A 20,963-nucleotide genomic window follows, 5' to 3' on the forward strand; every position below is an offset into this window, starting at 1 on the left:
GATAGGCCTGTGCATCTATAAACGAGACCCTGCCCAAGGCGCGGGGTCTCCCGTGGCCTGGTGGTCCATTTTCACCTCCCTGTCACTAGCCATGGGCTTTACAAATAGTCTTGTCCCTTCATCTCTGCCCCAAATCTCCTGTCTGTGTAACAACCACCTTGCAGGACTGCTGGGCCTGGGGGGCTCTCGCTGAAGCGGATTTGAACAACCCCCCCAAGAAGTGTGAGGGAGCTGTTCTAACTTGATACCCGCACGGGGCCCTCTGCCTTTCCCCTTTGGGGCCCATCACTCATTCTCGCCCCTCTTCTGTCACCAGGCGCTTCATCCTTGCCCTCCCGGCTGCCACCCACCTGTCACCCTAAGATAGATCCTAAGTCCCTTTCAACAGCGTTTTGACCTTTGCGAGAGGACATATGATTGACGGCCCTCCCCTCTTTGCCACTCAGTGCCCAGCAAGCTGCCGAAGACGCCACCTGTTAAGTAAGGATCGGGTCTCCTGTGCCAAGTCCCAGCGCAAGAGGCCGTGCAGCTCCACTCCGCCGCGACATGTGTCACTGCCTGTTTCTCCCGGGCTGTGCGGGATGGGGGAGCTTTCAAAGTACACGAGGGGAAATCACCTCAGTTTTGGGGTGCACTCCATGCATCTCCAGGGAGGACACAGTTCTCTTCGAAAAGTATTTTCCCTAGAGGGACAGAGCTCACGCACAGGTTCTTATTACAATCCCGGGTAGCGGGTACCCCCCTTGTTAACGTGGAGGGAATGGCCCCCCCTTGGCAGTGGAAGGGGCACTGCAGGGTTCTGGGTACCTAGGTTGTAAGTGGCAGAGCCAGGACTCAAAACCCGGGTTTTCTGACTTGGAGGTGCTGTGCCGAGTCTCCTGTGCCAAAGGTAACCAATCAGAAATGGGTGGGTGGGCTAAAAGGGGTGACAGCCGCCAACTTACATTTGGGTGTCATTTATCTTGCCTGGGGTGTTTTATTTTCCACTACAATAAGCAGAAAGCATCATTTTCTTTTCCTAAGACGCATCAGCTAATAGAGGTTCCGAAATAACCAGGTGTGTGATCTGCTTCACCCGCGCCCCAGCTTTACCCTCGGCCCGCCCAAGAAAAACCATCCCTGGTCGGGTTCTCCCAGCCAATTGTGCACACAAATCGCCCTGCTTGGTAAGCGGGGCTCGTGGAGGGAAAAAGCACCAGCGAGCACAGGGTGTTGGTCATGGCGGCGAGGGGCACTGCGGCAGAATTTTTTCCTCCCTTCTTTGCTGCAATCTGGGTGCGGCTAGAGCAATTTGTCATAGAATCTGGGGGGCTCATTTTTCCGGCCAATCACTTTTGGAGAAATGAGCGCATTGCAGCAGAATGCGCTGACGTCAGAGACCACCCCTTCTGCGCCTCCTTATAAACCCCACCCAGCCAGCCCCTAGCGCAGACGGCGGAGAGCTGGGATGGAGCGCGCCTTGGCCCGCTGGCCTCGGCTGCAGCTCCTCCCGAGAACCCGGGCGCCCACGCGAGAATCTCCCCACCTGGTGAGTGGTTGGCCATCCTTGCCTGAAAGGATGTGCAAAAGGAAGGCTACACCCCCTTCTGGGTTGGGCTCTGTCCTCTTGGACATGCTGAAGGACAGACGCCCGGGACCTTCTCCTGAAGGTGGCCACCTCTCCTGGTAGCCGAACATCAGCAACGAAATGCTGTCAGGAAAGAAAATCTTGAGGCACATTTTTCCCGGGGGGAATCAGGGCCCCTTTCTCGTCCAGTCCTTGAGGATAGACTGGGTGTTGGGAGCTTAAATTAATAGGAGTGGGAGGAATCACACCAAACCCGTGTCGGAATCCTGTGTCCCACAGTCACTGGGGTCCAAAACCCAGATTCTCTGTGTGTGAAGCCACCTTTAGGATCACGAATGGTAGGAGATATGGCGGCCGAAGGATTCTGCATGCCCCACTAATTGGGGGGAAAGCACCCGAGGAGAAGGGTCTTCTGGGCGTGTTTCCCCCCATCCCCAGTTTCTGGCCAGCTTCTTGGTGGCCCGTAGGCGTGAGGAGTAGAGGTTCCTGTCCGCGAGGCATTCCCAGCGTGAGCACACGGGTTTACTGTACAGCTGACGCGAGTCAAAGATTAAGAGTAAAATTTCTAACTGATAGCATCTTGTTTCATCCTCATCAACCGCCTTAACAGTGGAGAGAGATGGCGCCCAAGTGCAAACCTGCCAGAAGCCCCCTAGGATCAGTTCTGTAGAGGGGCAGCTGGGGGGAGGGTCAAGTAATTGGGGACACTGGCAGAATAGAAGCAGAGAGTGGGTTGGTGTTGAGAGAAAACCGTGCCCTTGGGTCTGGGAAGCCAGAGGGAAGAGAGTAGTACAGAAAAGGGGGCGTGTTTGGGGGGGTCTGGGAGCTGGGAATTGGGGGTTGAGGGTCTTTTCAGCATTGCGTGACGGTCACCAAAAGATTCTGACATGTTGCAGGCTTTTGACTTCTGATAAAGTTGCTTTTTGCCATTTCCTTTGTCCCTGTCAAGCCCCCCCCCCCCCACGCTGCCCCCTCCCCACTCGGGGCCCGCGGGCTTGGGGAGGGGGGGCGCAAGCGAGTTGCTACGTGGCAGGTTTCTGGAAGGTTTTCTTGTTGGCCGCCAGAGGGCGCTGGTGGCACTGCGGAATTTTGGGGGGCGGGGTGGGGAGGGGAGGTGGCCTTTGTTCTTCTGCTGGAGGGGGTCAGGCGCGAGATTTACTGGAGAATTCTGGATTCATTTACCTAGGGGGTAAATGTTTTAAGATCCCCGGGATTACTGGGGAGCAGCTGCAGGGTTCGCGCTGGGTGGAGATGTCGTGATTCGCACTAGTTGTGTGACTTGGGTCGTGGAAGAGCGTGGACGCAAATTATTTTAGTTGGCTTTGGGGTCTTAGCAATGAGTGGCTCTTTTGAGCTGGATGAACAGGCTGTAAAATGGTTAATTAGGCGCCGTTGTGCGGGGTCCTGAAATTCTTGCTGTGGAGAAGGGAGGCAAGATGGGGGGGGGCGATGTTGGTCTGGATGATTTTAGGTGGTTTTGGCCGCCTTTATATTCTTTTCGAGCGATACCATATTTTGTATCATGTGTCCAGAGACCACAGAAATGAGTGAAAACGTTGTTTGGAGAACTGGGACTTTTAAATTTCAATTAACGTATGTTTAATTGGATTTACTGAAGGTTGGGGCCAAGATTTCTGTTTTCACTTATTAAAAGTGGACTCATGTTCTGGAAAGACCCTTATGGCGAGTGTCTCCTTGATAGCCTCGTGTCTCTGGTACAGGGTGACCCCCACATTTGCGGGGTCCAGAAGGCACTCTGAGTACTTGAGTGGGGGTGCTGCCCGATGTCCACAGGTGGATTCTGGCTGGTGATGGCGGTCTTAGCGTTTTAGGGCGCATAGCAGCCCTGTGCGGTGGGCTGGGTTGGGCTGTGCTCACCCTCCTAGCTTGGAACTTGTTGGTCGCTCCCCCCCCCCACCTGGCCCATCCTTTGCCAGCTGTGCCCCTTGCAGCTGCGGGCCAGGCGGGGGCGGAGGCGCGCGAGGCCCCTCCTGCGCGCGCGCCGCAGGTGGCCATGCTCTTGGGCGCTGGGTGCTGACCGCGCGCCCCCTAGCGGTGTGTGCCCGCAAATGGTTCTCGGCCCGCTAAACCGGGCTTGAGGTTGCGCATGCGCACACAGTTAACACATGTGCCCTGTCAATCAAGTCCTCCTTACCCCCTCCCACTTCTCTCCCTCCTCCCCTCCCACTTTTCTCCCTCCTCCCCCTCCCAATTCTCCTCCCCCTCCTAGTTCTCCTCCCCCTCCTATTTCTCCTCCCCCTCTTACCCCTCCCATTTCTCCGCTTTCTCCCTCCCCTCCCATTTTCCTCATCCCTGCTTTCCTCCCTTCTTTTCTCCCATTCCCTCCTCCCTCCTCTTCCCTCTTAACCCCTCCCTCCTCCTTCCTCTTCCCACTCCCCCCTCCTTTCCCTCTGACTACCCCGTCTTTCTCTCTGCTGTTCCTGTGCTGGCCATTAGAGGTCATCAAGATGGTTTGTAATCTGGTCCCCTCCCATGTCATAGGGTCCCTCTTCAGCGATGACATCACCGGTTCACCTCCTTATCTTCAAGGACCACCTCTTGATGCCCAGCTGCTGCCAAGGTACTAGCTGTTCATCTCCACAGTATGGTACTCAAGCCCTCCTTGTGACAGTTTATACACAACATGGCGGACAGAATCCCCACCCCTGCCACCCAGCATGTACCTCCCCCAGACCCATTAGTAATTAAAAGACTACTTTAAATTTTAACTAATTAGTTTTAGTTGTAATTAAAACATTCACAGTTTTAATTAATACCTGGACTTGGGCTTTTGAGTGGGTCCTCTAACCTGTGATCAATTGCAGAGGACGCTAGGAGCATTGATTCCTGGATCTCACCAGCATACAAAGCAGCCACTGGCAGAGACCACCCCCCAGGACCAGGACGATGGAGGATGAAGAGGACCAGAACTGACCAGCCAGCTGTTCCTCTTGGCTATAGGCTTAAAACAATGCCCTAGTGAGGGGGCATTGGTCGCTAACCCCTGACCTTTGCTATGCTTGTGCCTGTTGCAATGGATACTTTCCTGTAAGTCTCTGCTTGTGTTAATGTGCCAGCAACCTGGAGTGTTTCCCTCCCCAAGAAGGTGTCAGTCTTTCTAAGCTGACCCTATTGTTGCCCTTATGATGTCCTGAACGGAAAGATCCCTTGGGGAACTTCTCAGGAGGGGGACCTGGGCCAAGGGCTCCACCAGCATCTCACTGGCAATTCCAAGGCCCAGGTGGGCTTCTGGAATGAGCATGAGCCCTGATGTCATGCTACTGAGCTGCCAAGGGCATCCCCACGTTGGAGATCTCCCTGTCCTTTCTGGGGAATGGGGACGAGAAGCGCAACCTCCCAGGGCTGTTGTGAGTATTAAATGAGATAAAGCAGCCTCGGGCAGGGCCGGGCATGGAGGAGGCGGTCAGCAAATGTTTGTTGAAAAAGTTTGGTAGGTCAGTCCATTCCCACCATCTCACTTTACTTAACTCCTCTCATTTATTCTCCCACAGCACTCGGAATAGCCCCTGTCCACGGGGCTCTCCTTGCACCAGGTAGGGACTCCACCACGAAGGGTGACGGACGGGCTGACTTGAGTAGGAGCATGAATTATGCATGTGGTCATTTCCAGAGTACTTTCTATGTTCTGCGAATGTGTTATTTCTATGTCAGACAAACGTATATGTGAATGAGGCAGCCTCATTTACAGATCAGAATGAATTTGGCATGGACTTGAGTAATTTTAAAAAGGTGGGTAAGAACTGAGTGCCCCTCCCATGGGGTAGGGTTTATTCACATTTACAGTGAGGGCGCTGAGGCTGGAGGAATGTAAGTATTTTGTCACATTGCTGGCAAAGAAAGGGGTCAGAGTTGGACCCTGGCTGCCATTGTAACTGCCCCTTACCCCCCTGGCCCAGAGTTAGACTAAGAGCCTTTTGATTTCTAATCAAGTTTTGACAATGGGACAGTCTGTTTGAAATCTCAGCTGCCCAGGGTGGTCTTGGGGGTTTGGGTGGCCTCAATGTTGGTACCATGTGCTGGCTCCACCTCTCAATAACAGTGTGACCTTAAACAAGTCGCTTAACTTCTCCAGGTCTCAGTTCCTTTCATGGTCTAAAAAAAAAAAAACACCAAAAAAACAAAACAAAAAAAACGTCTTTATCTACCCCACAGGGTGCTTTTGAAGACCAAATGATGCAGCTACTAAGAAAGTGCTTTGTAAATTGCTGTGGAAATTGCCAGATCCTTAACACACCGAGGTTGTCCCTCATTGTTCTCAGGCCCAGCCCTATGCTCCCTCAGTAATAACTGGGCTAGCACCCAGTAGGTGCTGTGTGTGTTTGCATTCAATAAAATTCCAAAATGAATTAAAGCAGAATTAATTCAACAAACATTTTCTGGAACACCGACAATATGCCCAGCACACCAGGCCTGGTATGTGATACAAAGATGATGAAAACAGTCTCTTGGAAGCTAATTGGGGTCCTCATTTGACCAGCACTTTCTTTCGTCCCCTTTTAAGCCAACCAGTTTTGTCCGGACAAGACAAAAAACGACTCAGGCTGCTTTAGAGAAGCCCAGCTTGGTGTAGACAATAGGTCCCGGCTTCTGAAAGAGCCTGATTGGATTATGTGGCAAATGAAGGTGGAAGGATGACTTGGAAGGTGACAAATGAAGTGGGCGGAGATCTGCTTTGGGTTAATCCAGGCTATTAGGAGGGAACCTTTTGTCTTCCAGAGGCCTGCAGGAGCTTTTACCACTGGTTTTTCCATCTTTAATGTAAGGACGCATCATTTCTGGTCAGTGAAAATCCAGGCCCCAGTGTGATTTGAGTGGGCTGTAAAATTGAGCGTCCTACTACCAGTGAGTAATTACAGTGCACATTTATGTCTCCTTTGCAGTTTGCAAAGGCCTTTTTGCAACTGTCAATTCATTTGACCCTCACAACTCCCTGTTCCGACCCCGGAGCTGGCCTGCTGCCTCCCAGGGGAACAGAGGCTGTCAAGCGGCCCTTCAGATTTGGGCCCCATGATACATTTGCACCCCCTTTGCCTCTTAAAGGAAGAGGTGTCCTCTACACTGTCCCTCCTGTCTCAGACCTGGACCTCCTGCCACCCCATTATACTCTGATTTCCTAACTGTTCTCCCTGCACCCTAAGCCTCCCACTGTCCTCCTTTCTGGCAACTACAGTCTCTCTCTTTCCTTTCACAGCCAAGCTTCTTGAAAGGCCTGTCTACACTTGCTGTCTTCCTTCTTCACCTCCAATTTCCTCTTCAACCCACTGCTTCCTGACTTCTGTACTCCGTCGAACAGCTCTCACTCAGGTAATGACTTTTCTGTAGCGTAACCCCAGACACGTTTCTGGCTCATGGACACACGGACACTTGGACACGTGGACACATTTCCAGTCGCCTCTCACATGGCTTTCAGCCCTGGTTCACATCTGACACATACTCCCCGTGGACTTCTCAGGGATACCTGCTCCTGGCATCCCTCGTTCTTAGCTTATTTTAGGAATTCACATATCCAGATCACCCAACTTCTGGAACTTTCCTTTTACCATCTCTCCCTGGATTTGAGTCCTGGCTAACCCACCTGGTGCTGAGGCCTTGGAATAGGTAGGTCAGTTTTCCCAAGCCACCTTTTTCTCAGTTGCAAAATAGGGTTAAAAATCTTCACCTGGCAGGTCAGGTGGGTTGTCTTGCAAGTGAGAACCAGACACTATTTGAGGGACTTGAAATAAGGTCAATGAAGTACTCATGAGAAAATACAATTAGTCACCATCAGATTTTCTTACAGGTTAAGTTCCCACGGGGAAGACCACAGAGAGAAGAAAGAAGTGGAGAGGGGAGGGGGGAAGTGGGAGAGAAAGAAGAAAAGAATAAAAAAAAGGCACTTAAAGACAAAAAAGTAGGGAAGGGAAACTTAGAAAATATTAAAATCTACCAAAAACACACCCAGAGAAAGGTTTCCTCTTGTGTCGGGTTGGGCTAAAATAAACAGGAAAAAGGTTTTAAATTGATTACCCCAGTGACAAATCCCAGGAAGCTTTCAAATCAAATTGCCCCGTTTTGGGGTTTTAACTCCTTCTATCAAGTTTAACCTCTTTACCTCCTTCATCCTGGTTAAAACCTCCCCAGCCCCTTTGCTGGTGATTAAATCCTGAAGGTACACGGAGTCTTTCAATGAATGAATGGCCAACAGAAAGCCCTCCCCCTCCCCCCAGCTGTGTTTTTCAGTTTTATTCCACTTTCCGCCCTTTTCCTTAATGAACACAGGGCTAATCTTGGGCCTTGTCAAGGAAGAGGCTGCAGACGTTAATGAGCTAGCTGCTGGGTTCCAATGTTCCTCTCATAAGGAGCTTTCTTTGTCTGCGAAGGAAAAACACACTGATTATCATAATGAGGTGAACTGGCGTCTGCAGGGGCAGGGGCACCGTGGTCCTTAGGCCACACTTCTAATTTTGGGCTGGAGCTAAGGTTTCATTTGCTCCTCATTTAAGTCTTGGCCTGGCCCATTCAAGGAGGTTGGAGGTTGAAGGCTGTTTTGGGGAAGGGCTGCTTTTGCAGAAAGTTTCTTTGTTGGACCCGCTCCACAGATGCAACAGGCCAGGGTGATGCCTGCCTCTGGGATTCATTCTCCAAAAGCTGAGGAAAACGGGTGCCCGGGTCCAACGCTAGCACGCACAAGACTTGTTTCAGAACCCACGGAACATTAAAAACTTAAGGTTACCAACTGGTAGACAAGTACCAAGTCACAGGTGTAGAACCCATGAAATTATCGCCAAGTGAACACCCATGTATTGTCTCATCCAGGTCAAAAAATGGATATTTGTGCCCCAGAGGCCCCCCATTCCCATGGAAGGGCATGGCTTGGGGTTCACATTTAGGTCCTACGTATTGAGGAGTGAGGTTTAGAGCTAGTGGTTCGTTGGGCAGTGAGCCAAATGCAGACGTGACAGACGACTCTGAACCGGCACCAGACGCTGTGGGCACTGGTACCTTCATGTCCCCATCCCACGTCCTGGGCCCTGCCCCAACTCCTTTCTGTCCTGATCCTTGAACTCCCCCAAGTCCATTAATGTCAGCAGGTATGCCCGAGCCTGAAACTTGCCCTTGTGTGTCCCGAGTTCTGGACATTTGTCATCCCAAAGCAGATGAATTAAATCAGATCACTTCAATTAAACTTCAGGATCTGGCCAGATCTTCAAATGGGAAACTAAGGGGGAAGCGAGGTGGTTGGAGCAAGAAAACTTAGTGAAAAACATGAGCCTCCCCTCCCTCCTTCTTTGCCTCCTTTTTTCTGCTAGGCTCCTCTGGGTGCCTGCATGAGAGTCAGACACTGCAAGTTGGCAAAACCTGCTCTCATCAAGTACCCCAATAAAAACATCAGAGTATCCACCTTTTGGTGGAGGTGACCCAGATGTCCACCAGCTAGAGGATGATGAGGGTGGCACCTCTGAAAATGGGACTCCCACAAAAACTCTTCCATCCAGTTCTTGGAGAGACAGCAGTTCCTGGTTCTAATTGAGAGGACACATTTTAAACAGGAAAAAAAAAAAAAGGATCCTTCTCCCCTCAAATACATAGTGATAATTGAACTATAGGCCCAGGCCCAGGGGGTGGCTGGTTAGCTCAGTTGGTTAGAGCATGGTGCTGGTAGCACCAAGGTTGCCGGTTCAATCCCTATATAGGCCACTGAGCTGTGCCTTCAAAAAGTTAAAAATACAGGCCCAAAGTGTCATCTATATTCTAGCATTTGAGTACCCGGGGAGGGGTGCAAGGCATGAGTGAGCCAGGGTCTTGTGCTGATTCCTGGAGCCCTAACTGCCCAGACGGGGAAACCATCTCTCCGCCTGCTGGGGTTTCTGTGAATCAGGCAGCCTTATTTTTCTGAGGCCACCAGCAGAGGGGTCCAAACCTCATCACTCCCGAGTGTAGGGGTGGCTGTTTTAACTTGTTTCCTTGTTTCTGTGACACCCCATTTTGTGCCTGTGCTCATGGGACCCCTGCATTCCACTGTTCCAGCCCAGGGGTCCTGGATGGCTTCCTGAATTGGCCCCCTGATGCCCAGAGCCCACTGGTCTCAACATCTGTCATTTAGGTGAATCCTGGAAGCTTAGGAGATTTGGGAAGATGTGATTTAATTAGATAGGATACTAGGGAACGAGTGAGGCCCAGAGATGAGCTCCCCCATTCTTCTGAGTTTCTGGTTTTCTGCTTTTACTACTCACCTCTGTGCTCCATCCTCCCTTCTCTTCCTCTGCACCCCTCCATCACCATTTCCTAATCCGGTCCTCTGGGGGTGCCCTAGGCCAGCCCACACCTCCTTTGGGTGTCCCAGCACCAGCTTGGCACCAAGTGGGGTTCAGTAAGAGTATGTGGGATGTATGTTTGGATAGGTGAGTCAATGAAGGAACTTGACTGCCATACTCAAGTTGCTAGACGGGAGTCAATGGGGACGCAAGTAGTTACAGGTCAAAAGGGTGGAGGGTGGATTTCATGTTACTGAGAGGAGTGGGCTTTGCCCCTCCCCCAGCCCCATTTGAGCAGGGGCCCTGCCAGTCTCACCCCTTCATTCACTCATGCGTCCATCCCGTCATTCAACAGTTGATCCTTACTGAGCAAGCCCACCGCCCGGCCCCGGGCTTGGCACCCGCCACTCTAGCACGTCCCTTGATGGCCTCTGCCCCCCAGGAGCGTGGGCCGGGGGGTTGCCTCTGCTGAGGGCGGCCTCAGGGCTGCCCCAGTGCCGGAGCCCACTCCGGCTTTGTAGAAGGCAGGCAAGATGGTGCGAGGGGAGGGCCTGGTTTGCCTTCCTTTGGCCAGTTGGCCGGTGGCCTTTAATTCAGACCCTGGAGGAGCCTCAAACCTGCTCATCTCCAGGGCTCTGTGAGCCAGCCCCTCCTGCCTTGCTTGCCTCCACACTCATCCCGTAGCTGAGTGCTGACGGCTGTTCCGGGCCCCTGCCCTGGTGGGAGCACAGGAACAGCTGTGGTGTGTGTCCCATTGGGCTCTGGCCACACAGGTCTCCCTCTTGAGTTGAGGGTCCCGTGAGCTGGACCCCTCCTCTACGATACCTTCCTCCCCCTGGGGCTAAATCCAGCTCCTTTGCTTCCCAGTCATTGGCTGGGGCCTGTGCCATGCAAAGGACAGATGGCTGGGAACCTCCAGGGAGCTCTGTAGGCTCCGCGTCTGCCTGGCTGCCTACCTGCTCTGCTCTACCTGGCAGCTCCTCCCCTGGCTCTCCACCAGCCAGGTTGGTTGCCCACCTGGAGCTCTGCTTGCCACAGTCTCTTGCTTGGCCTGACTGACATCCCCTTTCTCTGTGCCCGAGTCACCCAGCTCCTTACTCTCTGGGCCTCAGCTGCCCAGCCCTCTGACTCACAGGTTGGTTTTCCTTGCTGAGCCCACACTTGTGTTACTTGGTTCTGCCTGCTGCCTCGTCCACCTACCTATTTGCCTTTGACCCTGATGCTGGGTCCAAATACCCTTCCCCCAGCCCAAGAAGTCACTCCCCCTCAGTGCTGCCCAGGTTGCCAGCAGCTCCCCAATACCTGTGGGACAATCCCTTGCTGGCATGCCACCTCCCCCAACCATCTTCAAGCGCCTCCTCCCGTGGGCCTGTTCCCAGGGTCCAAGTGACTTTTTGTCCCGCCGCTTCCTCCCAGAACCCTTTGTCGTCGTGTTGGAGCAGGTATTCCCACAGCCTGCCTGTACCACCACCCTGTCCCTCTGAATCCTGGGCTCTGCCTGCCCTAGGTCTCAGGTTGGTCTGGGGGCTGTCCCCCGCAGGCCTGTGGCTTCTCTTGCACCTTTTCCTGTCATCGCTCATGCCCATGAGCCACCTTCTTCCACTGAAAACCAAACTTCAGGTGAGACTGGGCCCTGTGCCTTTTGTTGGTATATGTGTAGCTTTTCTTGGGTGCTTGCCTTCCTGTAATTCTAACTTTCTGTCCCTCCCCAAAGGCGACTCCATCATCAGCACAGAGGCTGCGACCTGGCCGGGCCGGCCGAAGGACAGGATGGAAGAGACGGAAAAGCCCGCAGACGACCATCACCCTGGACCAGGCCCTCCTTCCTGACGGTCACCTGGTATCTCACCTCAGCCCCATGCCTCTCGCTTCCTTCCTGGTTTGGGGTGAGTCTCTTGTTTTCTTGGGACACTAAGATATCATTAGGTTCAGCTGACGTGTCTTCTGTTCAAGACTATACATTTAGCCTGGGGAAGGGCCATTCATTACCTTCTACCCCAACCTGGGGCCTGGGGGTCTGGAAGCTGCCTTGCCTCACGGAGCCAGCGTGCACAGGGGCCACCCAGTTGACGGCATGCTGTGGGCCCTGCATGGTAAGTGAGGAGCGTCCACTTTGGCCTGGGCCGTGACAGCCGGCTAGGGCCAGGCACATAGTAGGTCCTCATCAAAGCTTTGCTGAGCATGTTAATGAGATGAATCAGGGTACATTTGCTCCCTAAGCACCCTCCAGTTTAGAGACGTGGAAACACACATGCTTGTCTTCTCTAGCTAGAAAAACATTTCTCTCCCATGCCACGGTCACGTCAGTCCCCAAGAAAATGCTGGCTTCTCAAACACGAGACTTTGATAATGTCCTTTAATCAAATAGTGGTTTTTGAGTGAGTTCTTCTTCTCTTGGCCTCTTTTCCTCACCCCTGAAATTGCAATGAGATGGGAATGTTTTGTTTGTTTAAATAAAATCAGTAATGGTAGAGAAGAAGAAGAAGAAAGCAGAGGATTACAGCGCACAGTTCCCTCCAGGACTCGTCATTTGTTTATCTGTGGTTCACTTATGCAAGACATGTTAATGGATCCTGGGGGCTTGGGGCTGAGGTCCTTCTGGGGTGCCAAGACCAGCTTTGCCTTAAGGTCCAGAGGGTCAAGTTGGGTGTCCTGGGAGGTCCCACATGGTGATGTGGCCCATGTGGCAGCTAACCAAAGGTGGGCTAGAAAAGAGGAGGCTTAGCTGAGGCCACCATTCTTGTTGGGGTCCCAACGGCTGAGTCTCATAAATGTGCAATGGGGTGTTTTTGGAGCCAGCAGTCTAGGGGCTGTGCTAGCATGCCTGGCGGGCCTCATGTCTGCTGTGCCCGGGGTAGATACCAGGATGAATCGTGGGTGCAGAGTGCCAGGTGGTCCAGGTGGGAGAGGACAAAGGCCTGGAGGCCACAGATGCCAGCATCCCGTCCCCCCTCCCCCCCGTGATGCTCACTTATACAGGGGGTCCGGAGAGGAAAGGTGTGAACACGGCTCTGAGCCTGACTGAGGGCCTCGCCTCCAGGAGCCTCAGCCCCTGTGTGGCCTGCTGCCCAGTGGTCAGAGTGGCCAGCCTCTGGGCTCCCTGTGGGTCTTGGGTTGCTGGCATGGCTTCCATAACACTCTTTCCTCAAACAGAAGTTTTAGAGACTGCTCCTCCACAGCCCTGCCTTCTCCCCTGAAATGGAAATGGGGTGCGGATATTATTTTTAAATAAAACGTGAAAGTGTAGGCGGAGAGGGGTAGAGGGATCCGGCCGGGGGGCGGGGCGGGGGGGGCTGTTGCCTTTGTCTGCTTGTTTTCATTCCCGGGAGAGCCCCTCAGGATGGAGAGAGGTGGGGGAGAGTGTGTCCAGGACTAAACCCAGGGAGGGGCCCCCGGAAGACTCTGCCCTGTGATATTTACTCCACAGCTGGCATTTGCTGAGCCACCTGCAAACATGGTGACGTGGAAGAGAGGCCTGGCAGGAGCTTTACACAGGGCAGGATGTAGGACTCCTAGGGGGGTCGAATCTGGAGCTTACCAGAAAGATCCGTGGAGATAGTCTGAACCAAATGCCCTGGGCTTCTGGATGCTTCCTTAGGGACATCTCAGGATTCCTTCAAGGTAGACTGAGCTAAAGGGGAGTCAAGGCGAGGGCAAGTGCCCCACCAGTCCCAGACTTTGCCAACCCCCCCGCCCCTCCCACTGCTCAGCAGTTTGGGGTGGCCTGTCTGGGCTGAGCTGTATTTCAGGTACACTTGTGAATGCCCGCAGTCTTGGGCAAACACGTATTTTGGGTTTTGTGTGTCTTAAGCACAAAATAGATAACAATAGATCAAGTTCTCAATTAAAAATGTCGAAACATAGCATCATCCATCAGCCTTGCAGCCAATCATTCCAGAAATTTCAAGAAGGCCATCACTAAGAGTTAAAAAATATTTGTTTTCAGGAGAATTCTTTTTTGATGGATTGGCCCATCCTTGAACAGTGAGAGGGTGGAAATGAGACCCTGACTGGCCAGATGGGCAGAGGACTCTGTCACTGCAGAGGGAGGGATTTATCTGGCCATTTTGTCATTGTACTAAGCTGTTCCCTGGGGCCTGCCTCTAGCTGGACGCTTCCTGGTGGGCTCAGATGTCAGGGAAGAGGTGGTGGTCTTGTCTGAAAGCTGGCCCTCCTGTCTGCCTGGATCCCCTGGGTGGATGGGAAAGGGAACTGAGTGCCACTCAGCCTCTGTGCTCATGGAAAGGAAAAAAGGGCCACCTCTTTCACCTTCCCCCCAATTTTCCTACCTGCAGGTTGCCTGTGGGGCTGATTGCAGCTTCCAGGGTCCCTGACCTCCTGCCTCCTGATTTGTGATTTAAACACCAAATATATTTCCAAGCACATTTCTCCAAATAATGTCAAAACCTGGCAAGACTGAGGACAGCAGGACGCATGTGTTTCTTATTCCTTCATTTACATGAAGTAACTTAAATGTGTTTTTTATGTGCAATCTGATTTCCAGAAAGAAAAAAAAAAATCTGCCCGCGGTTAATGAGTTTGCTAATGAATTTTTCCTTGAAAAGAGGAAGGCGGCTTTACACAGAGGGGGGTGTGGGGGAGACAAATTAAGGTTGAACAGGGTTAAAGGGCAGTGGACAATGTAGAAACCAGTATTGTTGGCTGAAATGGGAAAGGTCTGGGGTGCTGGGGGGCCTTTTCTTTGTAGAAGACTGGAATTGAACAAGTTGTGGCTAAGTCCCAAGAACGAGTTCCCCTTCCCCCCACTGCTTGGAGCCCTGTCCACTCTCCTCAAAGAGGAATAAAGAAGTGTAGCTTGGTCTCCCAACCCCTGGTTTGAACACATGGAGCATTCCGGAAAAGAGTTGTAGCTCTCCAAATGAGGCCATCTCAAGTGTGGGGTTCCCGTTTGGCAAGGGAGAGACAAGACTGGTTGGGGCAGGAGGGAAGGCTGTCACTATGGTGCTGGTTCCAACGAGCAGTCCCAGCCCTCTGGGAAGTCTGAGGGAAGGGGTTGCAGAGGCAGGAACACCTTGGCGAGGAACGAGTCAGTTTCAGAGCCAGGAAAGGCACTAAGGGAGGGAGCCCCAGGGACTCCACTGGGAGGAAGCCTGCCCCCCACTGGGCACCCTCTGGGCATTGGAGCAGGACAGGAAGAGCAGGGTGAGGGTTCCCAAATTTTGCTGGATCCAGAAGAGGTGGAGGGCCTCCCCTTCGGTGCCAACACAAGCTGCCTGACCCCTGAGAGCTGTGTCTTGGGAGGTGTCCACACGTCCTGGAATTTCTGGTGCCTTCTGGATTTTAGACACTTAGTCCCTCATCCCCAGTCTTCACTGGAAAACGGATCGCTCTAGTCATGTTTTGGGGCACTAAGTGCGATTAGAATGTCTCCAGACATATCTATAATTGTCTTCTTGGCTCCCTTCCACCGTAAGTCCTTGGTGGTCATGGGGACCTGTGGGCAGAGCAGGTGTTGGGTGGCTGAGGCCGGGGTGGGCCCCAACCTGGGGGGATGTGTGTGAGAGAGGAGTTAATTAAGGGAGAGGAGGATGGTGAGGGTGTAGTCATGACTCTCTTAATTGCTCTCCAATTTCTTTGGGCTTAAAAAAAATCCAGATGGAGACTTCTTAAGTCCCCCACCCTGGGGGTCGGGGGAAGGAAGCCTGCCCACCACCTTTTGCCTGGCTTCTCTCTGCACGCAGTGAATAGGGTCTTTGGCAGGGGCTTAAGGAGGAGACTCTTAGCCTGGGAGCTCCCAGGGCCGTACTGATGGAAACAAAGGCACAGGCAGAAAGGAATGTGGGGAGCCCCCACGGAGAACAGCCACCTGGGGATAATTGGGAGGGCTGAGTGCAGATGAGTTTTCCCAGGTCTGTGAATACATTCTTTCAATAGAAGGTGCCTTTTCTTCAGATGAAAAGAAGAAAACCTCAATTACCTTCTCCTGAGACCAAGGGTGTGGGAGTGTGTGTGTGTCCCCTCTGGGGGGGGGGACTCCTGCGGGGCCCCCTTGCCCTTGTGTGTGTGTCTTCGGAGACACAGACAAGAGGCAGCACAATGGCACGCTTAACCAGCCACCCCAGCAGCATGACCCTGGCCATGCTCATGCTCCTTGTTCTAGGGCTTTCTTTTTGCAAATTTCTCAGGAGGAAGAATCAGTGTAGCTGTGCCTGTAAACAAGAATTTGATCGAACTGGGCCTGATGCCCAAGAGACAGCCAAAGAGACAGAATGGGGCCAAGGGACAGAACTCCAGGATGGAAAGTTGGGGAAGGAGAACAGTCAGAGGGGCCAAAGGCTGACCGCACGTCTGTGTTGGCCGTCCAGGACTGCAGCTGTGCTGCTGCTCCTGCCTTTCCGGCCTTTTCTTGGGGCCACCCTATGGGTGGAGAGAGGCTCATTCCTACCAGACTAAGAAATTGGAGTTGGGGGGCTCGGGGATCCACAGGATTGCACTGGAAGTCAGAGAGGATGAGGGGAGAGCAGCTTATCTGGGCAGGGGTGGCCCTGAGCACGGGGACCCTTTGAGTTGTAAAACAGTTTGTGCAACCATTGCCCTAAACTAAACTGAGGGCTCGGGTCCCTCCGCTGGAACCAGGGCAAAGTCACTGGCACAGGGGAAGGAGTCCCAGGTCTCCATCTTGGCCAGTGTCTTTGTTACTGCTGGCTTTGGGGCCTCAGTTTTCCCATCTGTAAAATGAGGCAATAGTCTGTCACTTCTGCATATTCTGTAAGGCAGAAGAAGCATGGGATGTCAGTGTTGGAAAGGCGAGGGGAGGGGACGGAGGTCTCAAGTGTCCAGATTGGGCCCCCCAACCTCCTGGCTGGGCACTGGGATCAGGGCACACGCCCTGCTACTTGGGACAGGTCAGGTGGTCAGAGGAGATATACTCCGAACACAGGGTCAGACGGCATCCCCGAGAGGCCTTCCAGAGACCCAGTTCTAGCATGTGCAGCCCCGGCTATAGGTGTGACCTTGGCCTGGTCTTCGGCCTCAGTTTTCCCATCTATGAAATGGGACAGTGAAGGATTAGCATTCTCTGAGTACCCTTGAAGCTCTGAGTTCCTTCCAGCTGCCTCAGTGGTCATCTGTGGCTTGTTAGTCTGTTTGTTGGGACTTGAGAGTTGGGGGACTGAGATCACTGATATACTGCCTTCCAACCCCTCCTACTTTAGAAACAAGGAAATCAGAGCCCAAGGTGGCAGGTGGCAGATGTGCAACCCACTGCCGAGGGCCAGCTCCACTTGACTAGCCCAGGCAATGGGGCTATGGTCATTAACAGTCCTCACAGTCAGCCTTTTGCGAACATAGATTCTCAGGGCCCACACTAACTCCAAGGGGCTCCTTGGTGCAAGGATTGCATCTTGTGGAGCATTCTTCTAGATGGGTGGGCCTGCGGCCAGGCCTGGAAACCCTTTCCGGGCTGTGGAGCTGTCACTGTGTAATGAGACTGGCCCCATGGCTGCAGTCCCAGGAGGGTGTGGCTGGCTGCACCTTCTCCTGTGGCTCACCCTGAGCCTTTGGGTCACGAGACCCTCAGCAACACCCCTGTTGGCACTCTGGCCCGCTTAGATGAGAACTTCCTGAAAAAGCCATCAGGGTGGCAACTCCTGGAAATGTGATCAGTTACGGGGCCTGTGCCAGCTTCCAGGCTCAGGCCTGGCTTGGAAAACATCCCCAGCTATCTCTTTGTGTTCCACTGTGCGGTAGTAAATAGCTCGCAGAACCTCGGTCGGGCTCGCACCGGTTATTACCATGGTGGGCTGCAGCCTTTGTCTTGTGACCTTGGTGACTACAATACCTGCGAGCTGAAATGAGGGATCGAAAAATTGCCAGCTTCAATTAGACCAGCAGACTGCTTTTCCCAAGGCTGCCTGTGCCACTCTATCCATTAATGGTACACATACGCCAAATAGGCCCTAATTCTCTCTAATTGCCCACTCCTGAAGCAAAGAGTAAAATTCCAGGAAGAGGCATATGTAAACATCCTTCACAGCCCGGCCAACTGGAATTAGAGGGCTGAGGGGGCCAGCAAGAGAGAGGGGACAGGATTTCAAAAGATGTCCCAATTACCTCTCCCATTTTCATAAATTGGCCTGTAATGTTCAGGGCCCCAGCCTTGACAAAGGTACAGGAAGCGAGCTCTACAAAGAGCTTCCATTTGTAGGGAGAAGTTGTAAGAGGGGGGGTCTTTACTCAACAGGTAGGAAGCATGAGATTGGAGGTGATGCTGATTATTTGTATGAACTACAGCCTCTATTTCTGGAAATGATCATTTTATTAAAAAATAATCCCTTTACATCTTCTCTGCTCTAAACATCCAGTTATTCGTACTAAAGACAGGCCAGATCAATTAGGTCCTCTTTGCCTCCAGAACAAAGTGACGGTAAAAATCTTGGGATGCCGAGCTAGAATTTTCAAATCCCGGTGAGCCAGGGAGGATGTTATAGGTAGGTCCATCAGCTCTTGCTACGTGGAGCAGGGGCTCAGTGCACAGGGTTATGAGGTCTTCAATCAAATCTCATGGCAATTGTTCCCCTGGACCCTGTAAGGAGGCCTCGTGTTTTCTTTTGGTTCCAGACAGTGACTCATCTCTGCAGCTTCTCTGACATCTGTAAAGATTCCAGCCCAGCACCGAGTTATTAATACATCACCGCAAACCCAGGGCTGGTACGTGAAGCTATGAAACCAAGGCTGAGTCTTCACGGAGCGTCCTGGGGTCTGCACGAAAGTGAATCAAGGGCAGCAGGAACTCTATGTTCATGGGGCCCCTGGAGCAGAAGCAGGAAAAAGAAAAAAACCCAGATGCCCCGAGCTGCTTCGGATTTCTGTGGTCCTATTAAAAGAGCAAAGAGACCAAACCAGAACAAACTCCCAAAGTACTTTCCTGGCTCTCATTTCCATGGAAAGTGGCAGTGCCTGTGGTCTTGCTCCATGTCTAGGCTCTGGAGTTCCTTTGTCACCTTAGGACCATGGTGGTGATGAGAGGGCCTCCCCAGGGCCTCACGGGCTCCTAGGGAGTGCCTGAAATGTCTCAGGTAGTATACAGCACAGAATGGGGGGCCCAGAGCATTTAGAGAACTAGAGTCTGTCCTTGGTCACCCACAAGCTGATAACTGCTTAACACTTTTTAAAGACCTCTTTGTTTTTTGGATATAAAATCAACCAATTAGGAGAAAACAGTGTTTGGGAAGCTCGAGGCCAGGGAAGGAATTTAAGATAATTTGGAAGTAAAAGGTGTGTTCCCTTCTGTCCTGGCCAGGTTCCTGGGTGCCCCAGAGAATGACATGACTGGGAATGGAGTGGCAAAGTGGGGTGTCCAAGTGGCTTTAGTCAGGGCAGGGGTGGGGTTTGTGAGAGCCTCTTCTTTGGGGTCCCTTGGAGGGCCAGGGGCAGCCTGTGGCCCTGAGAATGAGAACCCTCTCATTCGCGCCCCAATCTCTAACTCTACTCTCTCCACATACTTTTCAAACCTCAGCCACCTCTTGGCTACACCTTACCTTCACTAGAGTCTAATGAACATGTGTTCAAAATCAAGTCACTTAAACTTTTTTTTTTTTGTAATGAATAGACTTTTTTTTCCCCTGAGGAGTTTTAGGTTTATAGAAAACGTGAGTGGCGAGTCCAGGGAGTGCCCATGGCCCCCTCTCCAGTTTCCCCATCATTAGCGTCTTGCATTAGTGAGGCATGTTTGTCACAGTCGATGAGCCAATACATAGTTGGCTCTCTGTATCTGTGGGTTCCACACCCATGAATCCAACCAAATGTGGATTGAAAATATTTGAAAAAGAAAGTTCCACTGCTGCTGACAATGTGTACTTGTCGTTAGGCTTACGGTGGTTGCCTGTTGCGCCTGGACTGAACACGTACAGACTTTTTTCTTGTCATTGTTCCCTAAACAATACAGCATAACAACTATTTACCCAGCATCTCCACTGTATTAGGTCTTACAAGTAATCTGGGTATGATTTGAAGTACATGGGGGGATGTGCGTAGGTCATCTGCCAATATGACGCCACTTCATATAAATCTGCGGATTTTGGTCTAGGGGGGTGTCCTGGAACCATCCCCCATGGATACCGAGGGTCTACTGTAATGACGTGTATTTGCCATTACTCAACTCACTATTTTAAAACTCAAAATCTAAGGCAAATACTTGAAGTCAAAGGCTTGATGTGCCTGGTCACAGCTTTTCATGGTGCTAATTAACATGCGTACATAATTAGTAAAGTGAAGATGGCTGTCGTCCCATGAGGTGCATGCCATGGCTTCTGCACATGGAGGACCTCACGGCCCTTGGTATGGCCCACAGCCCACTTCTGTGTCCTATTGGGGCCAGCTGCCCCTGGCCCGCCCACCCTCTCAACACAGTATACTGTTGGCTTCTCCCTGAGCACCTAGGGACTGATGCGGAGCCCTTCCTCCAAGGCGGACGCCCTGCCAGGGAGCATCCTAGCCACTCTTTTGGTGCCCAGCTCCGCTGTCACTCGTGCAGTTGCCCTAAACCTTTGGGTTTCACAAACAGCACTTAGCCCCACGGGTAGCACTAACCCGAGGGCTCTTGGGTCAGGTGTCATGTTGCGTGCCTCTCCCAGGCCCCATCCATTCCGTCTGTGGCTGAAGCTGGGGTGGGGAGCATGGCGGGTGGGTGCGTGCGTGACCCAGTGTATTCAAAAAAAAGAAATGCTTGGTTTCACCTATTCTACACTTGCTAGAAGTTGGGGAGTCCCCGCTGAAGTTGGGTGAGGTTCTCTTCCAGTGACCCAGTGCTTTCTCATTCCAGACGAAGCTGTTGCCCGGACTCCTTCGTGGGAAGGGACCTCAGACACTGGACCCCAGCATCCTCCACCTGTAAAATCGTAAGTTGTTGGAGTTTGGGGTGTACATCTGTGGCCTTGTGACCGAGGGTGGGGGGCTGCCACTCAGCACACTGCCAGGCGAGGGAGGGCCTGGTGAGCATTGGCTGGTGGTCTGCTCACAGGGAAGGGGGTGCCCAGCAAGGCAAGTCGAGTGTGGACCTGGGGTCTTGTGTTCTAAGGCAGGACCTCCAGCCGCCTTGTGTTGTCTCTGTGGCAAAGAATTCTATAGACAGCTTCGAGTGCTGGACCCCAAAAGAATTTCTCTTTCACTCCTCTAAATGA

General features: G+C 52.4%; 1 protein-coding gene across 1 annotated transcript in view; it reads left to right on the forward strand.

Moving 5' to 3' along the window:
* Positions 1 to 1,414: 1,414 nt before the first annotated feature.
* The window catches only part of LOC308498149 (uncharacterized protein), a 34,740-nt gene continuing 15,191 nt past the window's right edge, over positions 1,415 to 20,963 (forward strand). The window contains exons 1-10 of the mRNA XM_081049613.1: positions 1,415 to 1,528; positions 4,070 to 4,148; positions 4,393 to 4,935; positions 5,080 to 5,121; positions 6,780 to 6,892; positions 10,690 to 10,826; positions 11,239 to 11,264; positions 11,363 to 11,442; positions 11,537 to 11,708; positions 20,606 to 20,681. Coding sequence (XP_080905739.1) covers positions 4,902 to 4,935; positions 5,080 to 5,121; positions 6,780 to 6,892; positions 10,690 to 10,826; positions 11,239 to 11,264; positions 11,363 to 11,442; positions 11,537 to 11,708; positions 20,606 to 20,681 — 680 coding nt within the window. The 5' untranslated portion in view covers positions 1,415 to 1,528; positions 4,070 to 4,148; positions 4,393 to 4,901. The remainder of the gene's footprint in view (positions 1,529 to 4,069; positions 4,149 to 4,392; positions 4,936 to 5,079; positions 5,122 to 6,779; positions 6,893 to 10,689; positions 10,827 to 11,238; positions 11,265 to 11,362; positions 11,443 to 11,536; positions 11,709 to 20,605; positions 20,682 to 20,963) is intronic.

This window comes from Rhinolophus hipposideros, assembly GCF_964194185.1.
Source record: "Rhinolophus hipposideros genome assembly, chromosome: 5".
Classification (NCBI taxonomy): domain Eukaryota; kingdom Metazoa; phylum Chordata; class Mammalia; order Chiroptera; family Rhinolophidae; genus Rhinolophus; species Rhinolophus hipposideros.